The sequence below is a fragment of the Amblyraja radiata genome, chromosome 10 (genome assembly GCF_010909765.2).
Source record: "Amblyraja radiata isolate CabotCenter1 chromosome 10, sAmbRad1.1.pri, whole genome shotgun sequence".
Classification (NCBI taxonomy): domain Eukaryota; kingdom Metazoa; phylum Chordata; class Chondrichthyes; order Rajiformes; family Rajidae; genus Amblyraja; species Amblyraja radiata.
The window spans coordinates 16,190,552-16,209,297 of NC_045965.1; the positions used below are offsets into that span (position 1 = coordinate 16,190,552).

The 18,746-nt window shown below is 41.6% G+C and overlaps 1 protein-coding gene across 2 annotated transcripts in view; it reads left to right on the forward strand.

Annotated features, from left to right (window-relative positions):
- The window catches only part of hmcn1 (hemicentin 1), a 402,484-nt gene that overhangs the window by 370,799 nt on the left and 12,939 nt on the right, over positions 1–18,746 (forward strand). For both annotated transcript variants that reach the window (XM_033028175.1, XM_033028176.1), the window contains exons 98-103: positions 1,294–1,356; positions 1,452–1,571; positions 4,380–4,514; positions 5,125–5,238; positions 5,911–6,036; positions 7,347–7,475. In XM_033028175.1, the coding sequence (XP_032884066.1) occupies positions 1,294–1,356; positions 1,452–1,571; positions 4,380–4,514; positions 5,125–5,238; positions 5,911–6,036; positions 7,347–7,475 (687 nt within the window). The remainder of the gene's footprint in view (positions 1–1,293; positions 1,357–1,451; positions 1,572–4,379; positions 4,515–5,124; positions 5,239–5,910; positions 6,037–7,346; positions 7,476–18,746) is intronic.

Genomic DNA, 18,746 nt, shown 5'->3' on the forward strand with positions numbered 1-18,746 from the left:
GGTGTTCATATTTTGTAATCCGGCCCAAAGTCATAAATGTCTCACTTAATATTTTCCTCTTTCTTGGCATACAGTTTTTATTTTTTCCCCAGCTTTGGGAAACTTCCCAGTTTGGGGAGTGTTGTAGAGCAAAAGGATTTAAGTGTACATGTACATAGTATTAAATCATGGAGACATACTGCATGGAAATGCTGACCCTTCCTGCCCACGCCAACCAACATGTCCCATCTACACTGGTCGCATCTGCCTGTCTTCTAAACCTGTCCTGTCCATGTACCTTTCCAAATTATTGTAAACGTTGTGATTGTACCTGTCCACTAGGGACGCTGCACTGGCAGCAGCCTCTACCTACAGCCTGTCTGTATTTCTATCTTTTTTTAAATTTTTAGTTAGTCCAATGTCTGTTTTGGGGGGAAACATTTACTTTTCTATGTGGGGGAGGGGGGCAGGGTAAGGGGGAAACCGTTTCCCAGTCTCTTCCTGGCGGGGACGCGACTATTTCTCCGAGTCGCGTCCTCGCCCCCCACCTCGCGGCCTACCAGCTGGATCGGAGCGGCCTTTCCTGCCGGGGACTGGGAACCGGACCAGGGCTGCTACAGCGGCGGCGCAGCGCTGGAGTCACCGCGGAGCGGGCGATGCCTACCTGGGTCGCCGTTTGGAGCTCCGGAGCATTGAGCCGTTGCTCCAACATCGTGGAGCTCTGGTGCGGAGAGCTTCCAACGCGGGCGGCGCTGACCATCATCGTGGAGTCCTGGGGCGCCTTGCAGAGGGCCGCCAGCAGCAGTCTCCACCCGGCGTGGCCTGCGGACTTTGGAAGTCGCCGACTCTGGTGTCCACGCCGCTGAGGACGGCCCGCAGCCCCGACGTCGGACTTACAACACCCCGGCGAACGGTCCTGAACATCGGGCCGCCCGTAGCGGCAACTGCGGAGGGCTTGGGGAGGCCCTGACCACGGGGAACAATGGAGGAAGAGACTGACCTTGGTGCCTTCCCACACAGTGGGAAACTTTGATTCTGCTGTGTGGGGATGTTTCATGTCAAACCCTATAGTGTGTTGTGTCCCTTTTTAAATTGTATGGCTGTATGGGAATTTCATTTCACTGTGCCATCTGGCACATGTGATGAATAAATCTATCTTGTATCTTGCCTCAACAACCTCCTCTGGCAGCTCATTCCATATACCCAGCACCCTTTGTGTAAAGAAGTTGCCACTCAGGTTCCTAATGTATCTTATTCCCGAGAAGTAGTTAAGTCGAGTGTTCTCCAAAACTAAACATTATTTCTTTCATGCAGGTGACCATAGTAATCAGTGTCCAGGCGGTTTTGCTTTGGATTCAGCTAGGCCCTATTGCTCAGGTGGGTTGAATATTATTGTTCACTGATGAACTAGATTATTTTGTTGGACAAAGATGCTTTAATAAAACAAATGATACAAATGTTATTCCACACAGATGAAGATGAGTGTTCCATCCATAATTCCTGTTCTCATATATGCCACAATGCAATGGGGACATACTACTGTTCCTGCCCAACTGGTCTCAGCATTTCTGCAGATGGAAGAACTTGTCAAGGTAAACTAGATTTCTGCTGGACAAAATTCCAATCAGTGTTCAACAGTAAAACCAGAATGAATTCTTAAATAATACTTTGTTTTAAACTAGCAAAATTCATTGAACACAAGAGCAACTTCTTTATTATTTCGTTTGACTCTTGAATCCTTGTGTACTTTAATAAGGCTCACAGTGGAATTGGTTTCAATTTAGTGGTTAATGAGATACATACAGTGCCCTCCACAATGTTTGAGACAAAGACCCATCATTTATTTATTTACCTCTGTACTCCACAATTTGAGATTTATAATGGAAAAATCACATGTGGTTAAAGTGCACATTGTCAGATTTTAATAAAGGCCATTTTTATACATTTTGCATGCATATCCTTTGCATGCAATGACTGCTTGAAGTCATGGACATCACCAGTTGCTGGGTGTCTTCTCTGGTGATGCTCTGCCAGGCCTGTATTGCAGCCATCTTTAGCATATGCTTGACTTGGGGGCTAGTCCCCTTCAGTTTTCTCTTCAGAATATAAAATGCATGCTCAATTGGGTTCAGATTAAGTGATTGACTTGGCAAATCACAAAATGACCATTTTTTAGCTTTGAAAAACTCCTTTGTCGCTTTAGCAGTATGTTTGGGATCATTATCTTGCTGGAGAATGAACCGACAACCAATGAGTTTTGAGGCATATATTTGAACTTGAGCAGATAGCATGTGTCTATACACTTCAGAAATCAATATGCTACTGCCATCAGCAGTTGTATCATAAATGAAGATAAGTGAGCCAGTACCTTCAGCAGCCATACATGCCCAGGCCACAACACCCCCCACCACCGTGTTTCACAGATGAGGTGGTATGCTTTGGATCTTGGACAGTTCCTTCACTCTTCCTTACTTTGATCTTACCATCACTCTGATATAAGTTAATCTTCTTCTCATCTGTCCACAAGACCTTTTTCCAGAACTGTGGTTGCTCTTTTAAGTACTTCTTGGCTGTAACCAGGCCATCCTATTGTAACGGCTAACCAGTGGTTTGCATCTTGCAGTGTAGCCTCTGTATTTCTGTTCATGAAGTCTTCTGCAGACAGTGGTCATTGACAAATCCACACCTGACTCCTGAAGAGTGTTTCTGATCTGTTGGACAGGTGTTTGGGATTTTTCTTTATTATAGAGAGAATTCTTCTGTCATCACCTGTGGAGGTCTTCCTTGGCCTGCCAGTCCCTTTGCGATTAGTAAGCTCACCAGTGCTTTCTTTCTTCTTAATTATGTTACAAACAGTTGATTTTGGTAAGCCTAAGGTTTAGATGATGTCTCTAACAGTTTTATGTTTGTTTCTCAGTCTCATAATGGCTTATTTGACTTTCATTGGCACAACTTTGGTCCTCATGTTGATAAACAGCAATAAAAGTTTCCAAAGGTGATGGAAAGACTGGAGGAAAGACTAGGTGCTGAGAGCTCTCTTATACCTGCATTAAGGAGGCAATTAAACACACCTGAGCAATTACAAACACCTGTGAAGCCATGTGTCCCAAACATTAAGGTGCCCTGAAATGGGGGAGACAATGTCTAAACACAGCTGTAATTTCTACATGGTGAAAATAAAATGTATAAAAATACCCTTTAATTAAATCTGACAATGTGCACTTTAACCACATGTGAATGTTTCTATTACAAATCTCAAATTGTGGAGTACTGAGGCAAATAAATAAATGATGGGTCTTTGTCCCAAATATTATGAAGGGCACTGTAATACATAAAATTCCATCTCAAAAGATCCATTCTTTATTAGCTACAATATGGGCGCTGTGTAAGTTAATTATTCTTAAAAGTGGTCATGGTTTATTCTTCTACACAATCCCATCCTAAATTCATAATAAAGGATAATAAACATTGTAGAAATGGATGCAGTAAACAGAGCTTCAAAACTCAGAGGTTTCCTTCTCTTCGGTAATCCTTTGTGAGATCTGCCAATATCATCATCAAGTTACCAGTCACAATCTGGATGGCGGTGTTAGTCTTTGATATGTGCTTGCAAAGGCCCAGTGGTCCTCCTATGGAAGGCACAACTTTGTGGTTAATCTCTCTCTCTTCAATTTAAACTCAGCACTTGCTGCTTGCAGTGTGTTCTTGGGCAGGCCTTTCAGATTTCATATGGGCTTTATGGAATTTCTGCTCTTTTAAAAACTCCATCAGTATCTTATGTCCACCATAGCAATGTTGGGATTGTCTGATATATTGCCAGTACCCATCGCTGAGAATGATTTAACAGGGAAGTAACAAATGGTCTTGAGCTCAGGGATAAGATGTGCATTCCAAGGCAGAATGAAAATAATTATAGTCCTTTAATTACTTACATTGTGGCTAGAATTTTACCAATAACGTAATAGCTGTGCTGTTTGAAGGAGCAATATGGGGAAAGCATTCAATTGCTCAAAGTAGCCTCTGGTTACTGTTTGAAATGTAAAGATAGATTATGAACATTTCAGAGCCAAAATTAAATGGCAAAGCTTTTTTAGATACATGGGGGAAACAATAGTTGATGGTCAATAAAATCCCAAGGGGTAGAATGGCATGTTTGCCTCAAAACATTAAATGGACATTACATTATTGATTTCCCACTGTCGTTCTTCCCCAGTATTTGCTCACATTTTAACCAGAAATTGTATATTAGACGTGGGATGCAAAGATCAACTATGCTTCTGCATCTATTTAGCACTGCCAATGATAAACAAATTTACACCTGGTGCCCTGGACAGGAAAACTGGGCCCTCTGTAAGTCACTGTTAAAATGTAAACCACTAATACTGGTCTTGTTTTTTCAGATATTGATGAGTGTGCTTTAAGTGGTCGTATTTGTCATGCAGGCCAAGACTGCGAAAATACCATTGGATCATATCACTGCGTAGTAAGGTGCAGCATTGGTTTTAGGCGGACTCCTGAGGGTTTAAGTTGCCAAGGTATTAATGTCTTTCCAGTCACTTTACATCCCTTGAAACAAGCCCGGAGGGATATTCACAACCTTCTGCGATTTACTTCATGTGAGGTTGAAAGGAAGGTGGAGAGACTAAATGTAACCACAATAAACATTCCATGCTAAAATATATCTCAAACTATTATTTCACTTGGATCTCAGGAAATAATCTAAATAGACAACCTTCCCATTCAACACTCAGGGAGTAAAGGTGGAAGGAGTAGCTTTGCCAAGTTGAATCAATTTTCCTCTACCCTATCCCTTCTGATTTGAGAAAAAAACCATACCATTGTGTTGTTCTTCATTATAATTCAGATTTTCAGTATAAAATTAGTTCTGTTTAGTTACATTAAGACAGCATCCAAATTACATGCAGGTTGGTGTACTGAGAAGTTCCCAGCTGAGTCAACTACTTAATGCAGAGGATGTGAACTCTGACAGCACAAACATTATTTTTTTCCCTTACTATTTTGCAGGATATGTTTGGGGAATTATTATATGACAATGTATGTGTGTTATTTTGTACAACAGAAATGTAGCCTTGGCAAAAGTGAAGTAAGCAAGCTTTAATACAGTATATTTTCTCTTTGTGCCAGATATCAACGAATGCCATGAATCTAATCCCTGTCAACATCGCTGTCTAAACGTCATTGGGAGCTACCGGTGTGTATGCAATCGAGGTTATCAGCTAAGAGGTAGAAGATGTATAGGTAAGTACAAAGGAAAGGCTTGGGAAACTTTACATTTAACAATCAGGGTTCATTTAATCAGAACCTCATTATTTCTTTAATCAGGACCTCATTATTTCTTATCCTGTTGTAAAGGTTTACAGACATTACATTCACTTTTGCACCAGTATCAAGTTTGGCCTTGAAGCTTTTATTAGTAAACCGCCTGATAGATATGGCGATTATGTTTAATTCTTATGATATGTGTGCTCACTATTCACACTCTTTAAGGGGAAGGATGTAGATTGGTTTATGCATGACAACCAATCATAGTAGAATAGCATCACTATCCCTACCCTACTGTACGATTTATATTAACACCTACTTCCTGTACTGCTCAGTCTTGGAAGCAGTTATGAAGTTCTGACAACTAACAATCTGCTGTACCGCTTTAGTTTGAATGCTGATTAAAGATGATCTTGGATTTCAGATTGTATGAATCGGGTGTTTACAGTAATAGTTAATCTAATGTTAAAAATTAGTATTCCAATTTGTCAGCAAGCTGCAAAAGAAGCCATCATGATGACGATAAGACAGAAATAAGCACATTTATAAAGCTGTGAATCACATAATGCAAAATAATAGTTATCTGGAAAAATCTCCTGTAATTTAAAAATGCAAGACTACTAAGTATGATCTGATTTTACTGCTTAGATATCAATGAGTGCAGACAAAATGTATGCCGTCCAGATCAACAATGCAAGAACAGCCGAGGGGGATTCAGGTGCATTGATCTGTGTCCAAGTGGAATGACCAAAGCTGAAAATGAAAGTTGTATTGGTAAGTTCAGGGCAGCTTGTTTTTTGTTTTTGTTTTCTAAGGGTTCATTGTAGTTTGGAGTAAGGAGGGCTATACCTTTTCTGCCCTAACAGATGTGGGAACTGGATTTATTTAGTTTGAACTTAAGTAGATCTGTCATTCATGGTTTCTCTCTCATTATTAAAAGATGTTGAGATTTGTTTGGAAAGGTTATGAAATCAAATATTACGTTCAGTAGCGTCTCAGAACCATCAATGCCTCAAGGAATTATAATATTCAATTACCTTGAACCGGGATGCAACATCAAAAACCTCTCTGAGATATGAAGCAACGCAGTAAATTCAATCAAGATCAGAGAGGTTAAATTTAAACAGCTCCACCCCTGAGGAGGAACTAGTTGTAGTAATGCATTAAGCACTCCCCCATCAGATGGACCATTTACACCCCCTGCGGTGCTCATCATCCCAAGAGCCCCAGCACCAAAAAGAAGATAACTCTCTTAAAAATGTAGTTAACATGCTGACACAGCATCATGCACAGCTTTGCCTCAAGAAGCCAGCTACAAATGTTTGTGGGGCCAGGGGAATTTTGCTGTGGTCTTGACCCATAAAATCTCACCATTAAGCAACTCTTTGGTGAAACATCCTTTCAAGAATATTCTCAATGCTCAAAGTTGAGGACTGTCCCTAACTGCACATGCCAACAGTATTTCAACAAGCAATTGCAGCTAGACTCGTACAGCATGTTCAAGGATAGAATCTAAACTCTTTCCTGCCTGTATTTTGATTGGAGAAGAGATGGAGAAGAGGATGGTAGATGTGCTATTATTAGTCTGTTGATATAAACAATGAGAGGCATGGTTAAATGTGAACAAACATAAAAAGAAAGAAACACATGGTCACACTAACTGTAATCAACTGTATCAATAAAGCTGGCAATAAATCATGTAACACTCATGCACTTACCATTTTATAACAGGACTGGAAACCATTTTATGCTGTAGAGAAACAACTGTTATGTTCACTGCACAAACTGCAGTTACGTTCTGCACAAAGAAAATAATTCCTTTCTCTAAGTAGTGTGCATTACGCATGATTAAAATATAGTGCTAAAAATAATTTTGCTATGTGCAGATATTGAGTCCCAACATTCATCATTTGTACTTTTTCAATTAAGTGTAGTTTAGTTTAGGATATTTGTTTAAAATAACTATTTTGTGCACTTTTCATTTCCAAGTGAAGCAAACATTGCACCGTTCTCCATCAATAAAGATGCAGCTTGATATCATATGTTGCACATTAATGCAGTTTTCATTGTTTCTTTGTCTGCAGATATCAATGAGTGTAAAGATGGCACCCATCAGTGCCGTTACAACCAGATCTGTGAGAACACTCAAGGGAGCTACCGTTGTGTTTGTCCGCGAGGTTACAGATCTCAGGGTGTCGGAAGGCCTTGTGTTGGTCAGTAAAATATAGTAATTAATGCGAGTCCCTTCTGTGCAAAGCTGGCATGTTAATCAAGGTTGGATTTTTATTTAGAGTAAATTAGATAAATTTAAGTGGGGAAAGGAATATAAATTTATTTTCATCACATTAGGTGAGGAGGCACGGGAATGACACATAACTATTCTGAGTTTGTGTAGGAAGGAACTGCAGATACTGGTTTAAATTGAAGATAGACACAAATAGCTGGAGTAACTCAGTGGGTCAGACAGCATCTATGGGGGAAAGGATTAGGTGACATTTCGGGTCATGACCCTTCCTCTTTGAGTTTGTTGGGTCAGCCAACTTTTGGAGGAGGAGACAGAGTTGCCCATATGATTTGGGTATATTTTATTAAAGATTCACATCCTTCAACAATGCAGTGCAATGCAAGCAAGAATACATCTGAGCAGACAATATAATATAAGAAAATAGGAGCAGAATTTGCCGACCTTGCCCTTCGGATCATCCCCAGCATTCAATGTAACCACACCTGACCTACCCGAGGCATCAACTCTTCTGTGCTTATTTCCTCAAGGTCCTCCAGATCTTTCAAAAGTGTATTTATTTTGTCTTTACATACCCTGAATCATCGAGCGAGCTCCACACTCTGGGACAGGGAATTGCAGAGATCTTTAATTCTTTGTGAGTCGTTCTTCCTGTCCACCTGAGTTTTAAATGACCGCTCCCTCATTTTGTAAATGTGTTCCCTCATGTGAGATTCTCCAACTACTGGAAACATCTTCCATCTACCCTGTCAAGCCCCCAAGTATCTAAGCTGCATCAATAAGACCCTTCATTGTCCAAACAATATGTATCTATTTTTTTAATGGATCTTGATTGGATAACCCTCTCATTCCATGAATACCAATATGTGCTTTCTTAAATAAGGAATTCTAAATTATGCCCAGTTCTCCAGGTATGATCTCACCAGTACAATTGTAAGAACACTTCTCTATTTTTAAACTACAACCCTTTTGCAATAAAACTTATTTCATTTGCTGCTCTAACTGTTTGCTCATCTCACCTGCTAATGTTTTGCAAATAATGCTGAAGAATATCTAGATCTTCAATAAATTTTCCATTTGGATAATAGTCTTCCTTTACATTCTTCTAACCATGGTACATAACTTCACACATTAAACTCCATGTGTTAGTTTTTTCCCACTCACTCACTCTATCTATGTCCAGCTGTCCCATGGCATCCCTCTGCATATTTTTGCACCATCAACAATTGGGGTTGGAGATTGCAAACTTCATGTGGTCCGCCCTGTTTCAACGAATGCAATCAACCTGGCGTGCACAATCAAATAAGCTCAAATAGAACAAGTTGTCCTACAACTTTAGGCTGTGTACCCCATACGCAAGAAGAAGAAGAAGAAGAAGAAGAAGAAGTTCAACAAACTTAGATAACTTGCACTCAGCCCTTCTCCCAAGTCATTCATATCTCAAGGACTATTTTGGTCCACTTCACTAGTTGCATCCTTTCAGAAAAAGACACATTCCAACTCTATCCATTTAACAAACTTCCCCTAATATTCTGTGCTTTCATCTGGTGCACGGGTTTTTTTATGTTGCACCTTGTCAAACGTCTTCTGAAAATTTCGAACATATACATTCACAGGGTCCTCTCTATCAACTCTGATTTTTACATCCTCAAGACATCACTAAAATGTATTAATCAAGATTTATCTTTCATAAACAATGTGGATTTTGGTTGATTACATTAAGCTTCTCTAAATAACAAACAATTTCTTCCTTGATTAGAGATTCCAGCATTTTGCCCACAAGAGATTTTAGCTAACAGTTATATCAAATCAATAATCAATTTATCTGAATTTAGCAGGAATTTTGACCTTTTATGGTTTGGAGAGCAAAGAAAGCAATTTCATAGACAAAGATGGGCATTGGTGGAGGCCATTCTGCACATCTTGTCCGTACTAACCAAACACAAAAGCTATTTCAGCCATTATAATTTCTAAACTTTTAGTCCATAGTTCTGGATGGCTAAAACTGGTACCATATATTAAGTCACTCTGTTTTTGTAAGAAAAAATGATCTGTCCTATAGCCCCGCTTTGAGAGAATTTGTCAAACTGGTATACACAGCACAAACCAGTCAGAGGTGCATGGTTCTTTGGATTAGAACTACCTTTGATGCCCAGCCTTCATCTGATCTACGTAACATAGAATTATAAACCTTGGTCTCCCCTATTCTCTTTAGGAACTTTAACCATGATCCAGATGTGCTGCAATGTAAAGTCACTAAATTAATACATGCATTTATCAATGTATCCAGCCACATAGGTTGGGCTTTTGTTGAACAGGGCAAGAAAACTTGCAACTTTTAGTGACTGACTTGCTTATAATGTAGAATGAGTGTACAATGTTGTAAATAAGCTCTTTCTAAGCTTCCCCCAGTCTAGTTCAGTCAATAAACCACTGATTCAAACACTGGAACAACTAATCTTTATTTTTGGATAGCACAACAAATTACCCTATACGATACCTAAACCACTGCAGGTTTGATCCTTGTGTCTGCCTGGCCAAACCCTTTAGCCTCGTGCAAGCAGAAATCCTCCAAAAGGTCACGCAGTCCCAATCGCTCTTCCAGAAGATCGACAAAGGGCCTCGTGGGAGCTGCCTTTTATAGGTCCCCGAACCTTGAGGGGCCGAACTACAGAGGGGTGGTATATTTACAATCCAATCAAACATAACAAATTACAACAATATATTATTGACAGTTACACAGGCCAATTACAGAATCTCCTTACATTGTTGCAGGAGAAGCTTCCAGAAGAAGCTAACAGAATCTTGAATCATGCAACATTTACCCTGGGATTCAAACAAACCAGACAGGGCTTAACATTTCAACCAATCAACAAGTAACAGGATAACTGTCTCGCAGCATTATTTACAATAAGTACACTTAGTTTGCATTTATCCAATAAACCATGCAATTTACATTTCCTAGGATGTCCTCTGCAGAAATCTGATCCATCTGTCAATGGAATATGCTACACTTATCTGGGCCCCAGACTCACTGGCACCATTTAGAAGTTTGTCCCATTTCTACAGAGCACACCAGACTTGACCAAAATGGCCTAGCAATACATGAGTCCTTTTTAAAGTTTGGGTACTATGGCTGCTCGGTTTCAGCCAGGATTAACAATTTCTTCCCTAGTTTCTCAAGAAAAATTTAACTCTGAATTGATTTAAAAATCAGATTTGCTTTAGGGGCCTACTAGTCCAGAATAAATTCACATTTAAAAAATCAATTCCTCAAACATCATTTAATATTCTTTCAGGGACACGGTTCAAATCCTCACTATACCATCTTAGTTAAAAAGTTTGCAACTAAATATAAAGAACCACATTTTTAAATACAGTAACCCCTTGCTATAATGGCCGACATGAGGGGGGAGATGGTGTACATTATTACTGATTGTCCGCTAACTGAATGAGGGGGGTTAATGTGGACAGTACTATTGGAAAAACAACCAATAAACATACACTACACAATAAGTAGTAAAGAACACACAATACTTTGGGACGGCACAGTGGCTCTGTGGTAGACTTGCTACCTTACAGCTTCAGACCAAAGTTCGATCGTAACCTCGGGTGCTCACTATGGCAACTTGGATTTTGTCCGGGTGCTCGGGTTTCCTACCGCATTGTTGCGGAGACGTACAGGTTTGTGGTATGGTTGCTTCTCTGGGTTGTGTAGGTCACTGGTTGAGCCATTACCTCATGGCGCTGTGAACCCGGGTTTGATCCTGGCCTCTGGTGCTCCCTGTGACTTCCCTCAGTTGTACCGGTTCTATCCTACACATTGCAGTGTGTGGGGTGGAGCAGGTGTGCTGGGTCATCTGGGGGAGCACGAAGTCGCAGGGGGCACCGGGGGTCGGGTCTAGGCCCAGGTCGCAGGGGACATCGGGGGTCGGGTCTAGGCCCGGGTGTATGTCCATGAGGGGCTGCCGCTCTACTGGTGGTTTGCGTGGTTTGTGGAGGCAAATAGGGCTGCAAGCCTGAACGTCTTGCAGGGGGTGGGGGAAGTCAAGCTGTCACAATGTCTTGCTCTTCATGTCCGACTTCTCCAGCACACCTCCCAATCCCACCGACTGACTAACCTTCCGGTGGGTTCCCAGTCCCTTCATCCGGCGCGCCTTCGGGCGGTTAACAGCATCCACCAAAAGGTGTTCTGTCCAATTTACACCTTCAGAGCAAGTGCTTGTGCACAGTTCAACACCAAAATAGTAAGATTAAACAAGAACTTACCAGTTTGAAGTTTGATCTTGATTTTATGAGGAGTTACGATGAGCGATTACGTGAAGAAGGGCCGTCCGTCTGCGTGCGCGTCAATCTTCAAAGCAGCGGTGTTAAATCACAGATAAAAAGAAGACCTGAGAATAGTAAGATTGAAGAAACTAGAACTTCCATGTGACCTTGATAATATGAGGGTGGGAGCGGTGGGCACGTAATCGCTCATCGTAACTCCTTATAAAATCAAGATCAAACTTCAAACTGGTAAGTTCTCGTTTAATCTTACTATTTTACTTCGGAGTCACGTGAGTGACTACGTGAACATTTCAAAGCTCTGTGATTTTACGCCGGTTACGAATCCAGGCGTCACACACTGAATGGATTGACCATGGATGCGTGTAATCATTAAAGCATTCAGACATTACGTAGTTAAGTAAGGATACTGATGCTTTAAATGAAAGAAAAGTTTTTTAAAACTAGTTTCCCCTCCCAACCTTGGGGGTAAACTAAGGGACAGAACTTAAAATGGTACGTGCAAACACCCCCAGTCCGGTAATAGGTTTGTTATAAAACCGGTGGACCGTTATTTCATTCGTCCATCCTGCAGCCACTAGGATGTTGTCAAGAGGCACGTCCATTGCTCTTGCTGCCGACGTAGATGCAGCCCTGGTGGAGTGAGATTTAACCATATGAACGTTCACTCTGTTACCGCCATTACCCCCTTTGACCATCTGGAGATGGTTTGTGTTGACACCTTCTGGTCTGTTCTGAGCCTCTGTGGTTCTCCGTAACTCTCAGATAGTGGTGTTAGTATGTTACCACACACACAACCGTAGGTCCTCTGGATATGCCAAGAACTGGATCTCCATCCCTGGCATTCCTGGCCTGCTATGTTTATATCAGGTTCCTGATTACGAATGTTATGTTGTTCATATTGGTGGTCATGTGGTCCAACCGTAGCTTTTGCAGTGTCTGGACTCTGGTCAGCATACCACCTTCAGGGTTAGTTATAGGCGGTCCCCACTGTCAAAGTAGGGTTAGTACCACGCTCACATCCCATGTGTCCGTGTACCTTGGTCTTAGAGGTATTAGATTGTAAATTCTCTTCATGAATTTTGTTGTAAAGGGGTGCGTTCCTATCGACCCGTGCCCTGCTTGCAGCATCAGATAGGAGGAAAGTGCGCCTCTGGCACTATTGATTGCACTATAACTTTGTTTATAGTTATAGTACAGAGTTGATAGGAAACTCCAAGACATCTGTTATCCGAACTGTGTTGTATTTGTTCGGACAGTCCTATGCCTGTGTGTGAATGTGTGTGAGTGATTGGTGGTGGTCGGAGGGGCCTTAGGCGCAGATTGGCAGCCACGCTTCCGTCAGTCTGCCCCAGGGCAGCTGTGGCTACAGAAGTAGCTTACCACCACCGAGTGTGACTGGGGAGTGAATGAATAATGCGATGTAAAGCGCCTTGAGTATTAGAAAGGCGCTATATAAATCTCATCCATTATTATTATTATTATGCCTTGAAATGGCCTCCTCAGAATCTGCAGACCAACAAGTTAATACGTTCGTGTAGTGGATGATTACTCCCTGTAACTGGGTTCACTAGGAGGTCCCTGCTCTTGGGTACAGCCATAACTGGCTGGACTATAGTTCCCAAAATTTTTGGGGACCAGGGGCGTCTGGCACTACCAATATGCCTGTGGCTTAGTCTTGCTTGATTTTGGTCAAGCATCGGTTTGTGAGACAAATTTGCGGAAAGCATGCATAAACAATCCTCCCCAATTGAGGGAGAAAGCATCCACTGTTCCTGGATCCTGCTTGCAGGACACATATCTGGGTAACTGATGGTTTAGTCTAGATGCAAATAGATCAAAATCTGGTATGCCAAATCGTGTAGTTATTTTGTTAAATACTGCCTGACTCAACATCCATTCTGTGTTGTTATTAAACATCCGTGATCCAGCATCTGTCACCGTGTTATATCTACCTCGTAGATTTACCAAATATTCCTCTTGATACACCAGTGCCAAATGAGGTCCGACAATCTATCGTAAGATGCAGATTTTACACCACCCTTGTTAGTGGATATGTGCCACCGCAGTGGTGTTATCAATCTGAATTTGAACAAGCACCGGTTGCATATTGCTACAGAACCCCTTGAGTCCAAATTGTGCCCCCAACAATTCTGGGTAATTGATTCCATGTGTTGGGGAATTACAGACTCCTGCTCATTCCATCTGCCCCCACAGCTCTAGACTGTGTTAGTGGCTCCCCATCCTTAGCCGCTAGCATAGGTCTGAAGAACCCTCGATGGCTTTCAAGCAAATTTACTTTGAGCTTTCTCACGTTCGTTATCCACCGTAGTTATTCAACAATGGCCTCTGCTGGCAATCCATAGTTTTGCCAATTTTGCCTGCATGGAATCTGAGTGTTCGTTCCTTTGCTCGCTGTAATTCTGGTAATGCAAAGGCCCGTACGTACTGCTGGAAATGCGGCTACTATTTGCCAATTACACTCGCTGTTTGCCTGATAGATGGCTAGTATTTGACTATCAGGTCATAGCAGGCTTGATTAATATAGTCGTTTGCCCTAGGCAAAGTCACCAACATATTTACTGTTTTTGATAGTAAATTCTAGGTAATCAATTACCCTTGTAGGTGTCAATTTTGATTTAACTGGATGGATGAGGTAACCAATTCTATCAAACAGGGTTTTGGTTTGCTTTGACTGATGCTTCTGCCAATTCTTGGTGATTCCAAAATGAAATTGTCCAAATATGCCATTACTATGTGGTTCTGAGACCTTTGTAGACCCAGAATTGGTTTCCGTAGTTTTGTCAATAGTCTAGAAGCTGATGTCAACCCATTTAGCAGATCCATACCATCCAGTTAAACTTCAAATATCTCCTATTCTTAGTGAATAGACACCGAATAGTATGCATCTTTGAGGTCGATGCATGCCATGTGACCATTTTATAGGAAGCTCCTATAAAACAGTAGTTAGACCGTAACAAAATTACTGTTTCTAAAAGTCTATACTGCACAAATGAGTTAAACCTGGATGAAGTGACATCCTCCATCTGTCACGTGTCCTGAATGGCAATCCTGCCCAAAATTACTGGGCCTGCCTCGAAGACAATTCCAGTCCGAGTTCCAAGTCTGCTTGGAACCTGTGTATGTTGTGCAGTAAAATTATCACGTTATTATTTGTTTAAAAAAAAAATAAAACCAGTTCTGAAATTTCATGTTATTGTCATTTTGAACAAGAACACAAGAATAAATTACAAACATGTAACTGCTCCACAATCCCTTGTTTCAGTAAACCCATACCCACCTACCTCCATGGCTACCGGTGGTCTTGTGGTAAGCCCAAAGGCCCCTGATGCGGATTCCTTTTCTGTCCTTGATTGGGAGTAGGACTGGTAAGGAGTGTGGATTCCATGTTTCTCACGGCCTCTGCTTGGGTCTGGTCTGAAAACCTCATCATACTGAGCCTGCCTTGTAGGACAATTCTGGCCATTATTTTGAGTCTGCCTTGAAAAACGACTCTGATCGTATTTCCGTGCCCAGCTTTCAAGCTACCACCGGATTCAGTGAACCGCTTACCCCCTATGGAGGTGTGGGGTGTGTTGTCGCCTATGCGGATATTCTGCCAACTGCTGGCTCTTGAGGCCATATGCATGTGCTTCAGTATGTTCATACTTTAAATTCGAGATCAGTTACCTACTGATCATTCACACTCCCCTCGACTGAGAGTGAGGTTCGTAGGCAGCCCTGAAAACAGGTGCTGCCGCAGGCCCCTGAGGATACCTGTGCTGACATGGCCCTTCCAGTGGGCCTAAATGAGATTCTAACTTTGGTCAGACTGAAATGGACCATGAATGCTCCTCTCCTCAGAGCAGGAGACATTTGTGCAGCCCTGAAAACAGGTGCTGCTGCCTGCGGGTTCACCATAATACCCGGGCTGCCAAGAGCTAGATTCCATCCAGGGAAGCACCCAGTGGAACCTGGATGATTGCAGAAGCACTTATTTTCTGTTTGTTTGTATGGAAGCTTATTATTCCTTTTATGTAAAGCATTTTGGTGTTGACTTAAACAGTGCAATATAAGTAAAACTTACTTCCTTTCTTCTGCTTGTCCCTGGGAAGGTTTCCCTCCCTCTTCTGTGTACTCTGATTCAGAGTGGTTTCTTCCACATGTAGTTCCCCCTCCAATGGGGAAGACATTGGGCTGCCCCATGTGCGAGGCTCCCGGCACCGGCACTGCTGTAGGCCGTGCTGACACTGCTCCCCCCCTTTGGAGCAGATCATTGTTGGAGCAACTTCTCCATAAGTTGCTCCATGTGGGAGAAGTCGTCCTCAGACGCTCTCCGTTGAGGGAGGGTATCCCTCTTCCCCGGACTCATCTGAGTCAACGGGTTCGTTTAGACTTGCGGGTGGCATTACGTCCCGCAGGACAACCATGGAGCTCCTGCTCCAGCGCAAAGTCTCCTGCCGATTCTGCTGTCGGCGCTTATGTCAGGAACAAGACCGTCGCCCGCTATTTGGAAAGCTGCGGTCTTCGGCAGCCGACATCCCCACGGGCCGTCTCCTCGACATCTGGGCTCTGAAAAAAAAACTTCAAGCCCGAAAGAACGCAGGTAAGTGATTCAACTTCCCTTACCTGCTCATCCCGACGGCCTGGGAGGACTCAGTGCCTGCCAGTCCGTCGTGCGTGTTGCGTTCAGACGTAATGACGCGCACGCAGATGGACGGCCCTTCTTCACGTAGTCACTCACGTGACTCCGAAGTAAAATCAAGTAGTTGCTCTTCTAGTGGCCTACATCTCCAATGCTGTGAGGTTCTGCACTGGGATATAGGGAATGGTTCTTGTCCTTAAATGATTTACATTCATTAAACATTGGAAATAAACTTGTTCATTCTATTGCATTTTGTTCTCAACAGCTTGTTAAGTCTTGATTGCTACTAACAACATCTCAGTGGATTTTTTTAACAATTGTAAATTCCAATTTCTGCAGATTTAATTGTATGCAGTTGTATGCATGCAATTGTATGCAGTTATAAGACAGTTTTTACTTTATCGTTCTTCCTTTTATCCTTCACTCTCGATTCAGATGTTTCTTTCCATCTTTATTTCACTTCATTTCAAAGTTGACATTTGAATTCACAACTCAAATTTACATTTACTGCTTTGGAATTTGCTGCTTATTAACAATTCTTGTGGCTGAAGGCGATACACAAATGCATGTTCTGTTCACTAAGATCCAAGATCTGTAATACAAGTACACCATGTCGATATGTGTTCCAGCAACTGCTGCCTACCTGCACGAATAATATCCAATCACCGTTCTTTTGGAATATTGTCCAAACTTACCATGGTCTGCCTCTACAATTGTTAGAGAAATAGTAACGTAAATTTTCTCAACCACCTCACCTAGACGAGATTAAGCAAAGCTGAAGAATACATTTAAATTTGGAAATAAAAGAAGAAAAGAAAAATGTAGTCAAATGGACAAACAGACAAGAACCAACTAGGTAATTGGGGTCCACAAAAATGCTGGAGAAACTCAGCGGATGCGGCAGCATCTATGGAGCGAAGGATTGGGGTGTTGTCTCAGTAAATCAGCAGATGCAAGATAGAATGTAAAATGTAAAATGACTGGATCAATTTAGAAATTAAAAAGCTGCTTTAGAGTCTTAGAAATATGTAATATAGAAACAGGCCCTTTGGAATACAGATTCACACCAACCAACAAGCACCCATGTACAATAATCCTAGAATACTGAAATCCCTTTTTTAATTTTCGCTACAATCCCATCAATTTCCCCAGATTCTGCCACGCACTGATATACTCCGGGCAATTTACATTGGCCGAAGAACCTATCCCCTTACATGTCTTTGGGCTATGGGAGGTAATTGGAGCATCTAAGCTCCCATGATCACAGGGAGAGACCATGCATACTCCACATTGAGAGCAACCAAGGTCAGGATTAAACCCAAGTCTCTGGCGCTGTAAGATAGCCAGGGTTTGCAAGCTATGTCATGTCACACACACACATTAGATTCATATATAAATACATATGTATTTTTTTTAAATATGTTAATCTAATCATAAGAAAGCATATGTGGCACATGAGCTAAATTGTTAGAAAATGGAAGAATTCATATCACAGCAGTCTTTTTTCCACTCAACGTGGTTTCACCCAGTTTCTGCCTTGGACAATGATTAAGATAATTATAACATTAGATTAATACATAACCAATTATTTATATTTGCTATTTATTATAGTTCCAACACCTGCCAACCAAACATGTGATTTGAGTCATTTGCTGAAACATTCCTCTTTATTCCTTTAAGGTGGCATGTATCCTGAATAATTCTGTTTAAGAAGGAACTGCAGCTGCTTGAATTTTGAATGCAGCTGCTTGAACTTTATTCTTTATTGATAGGGGACGATAAGCCATGATCACAATGAATGGTGGTGCTGGCTCGAAGGGCTGAATGGCCTCCTGCTGCACCTATTTTCTATGTTTTTATGTTTCTATGTTTCTATTCCAAGATATTGAATGAGTCTGAACTAATCAGTAATGGGATTATTCATGCTTATCAAAGTATAAGCAGAGCTATTATAACGTAACTCAAATCAATTTAATTGAATAATCATGTATTGTTTTTACTGTTATCACAGATTTCACAATACTTATTTATTAATTTTCAAAGGTATTGTCATATCTTTTCAAAATTATATTTGGCCTGGACCATTAGGTGTAATAAAAAGTAAAATTCACAGCACAACTGCATTTTGCCCCAAACTACTCTTAATTTAGTACTAATTTATCAGCTTTCACTCAGCATGGTACTGCAAGTGACTACAGAGTTATTCAGGTCGAGACTCTTCTTCAGACTCCAGTCTGCAGAAGGGTCTCGACCCAAAACGTCGCCTATTCGCTTCGCTCCATCGATGCTGCCTCACCCGCTGAGTTTCTC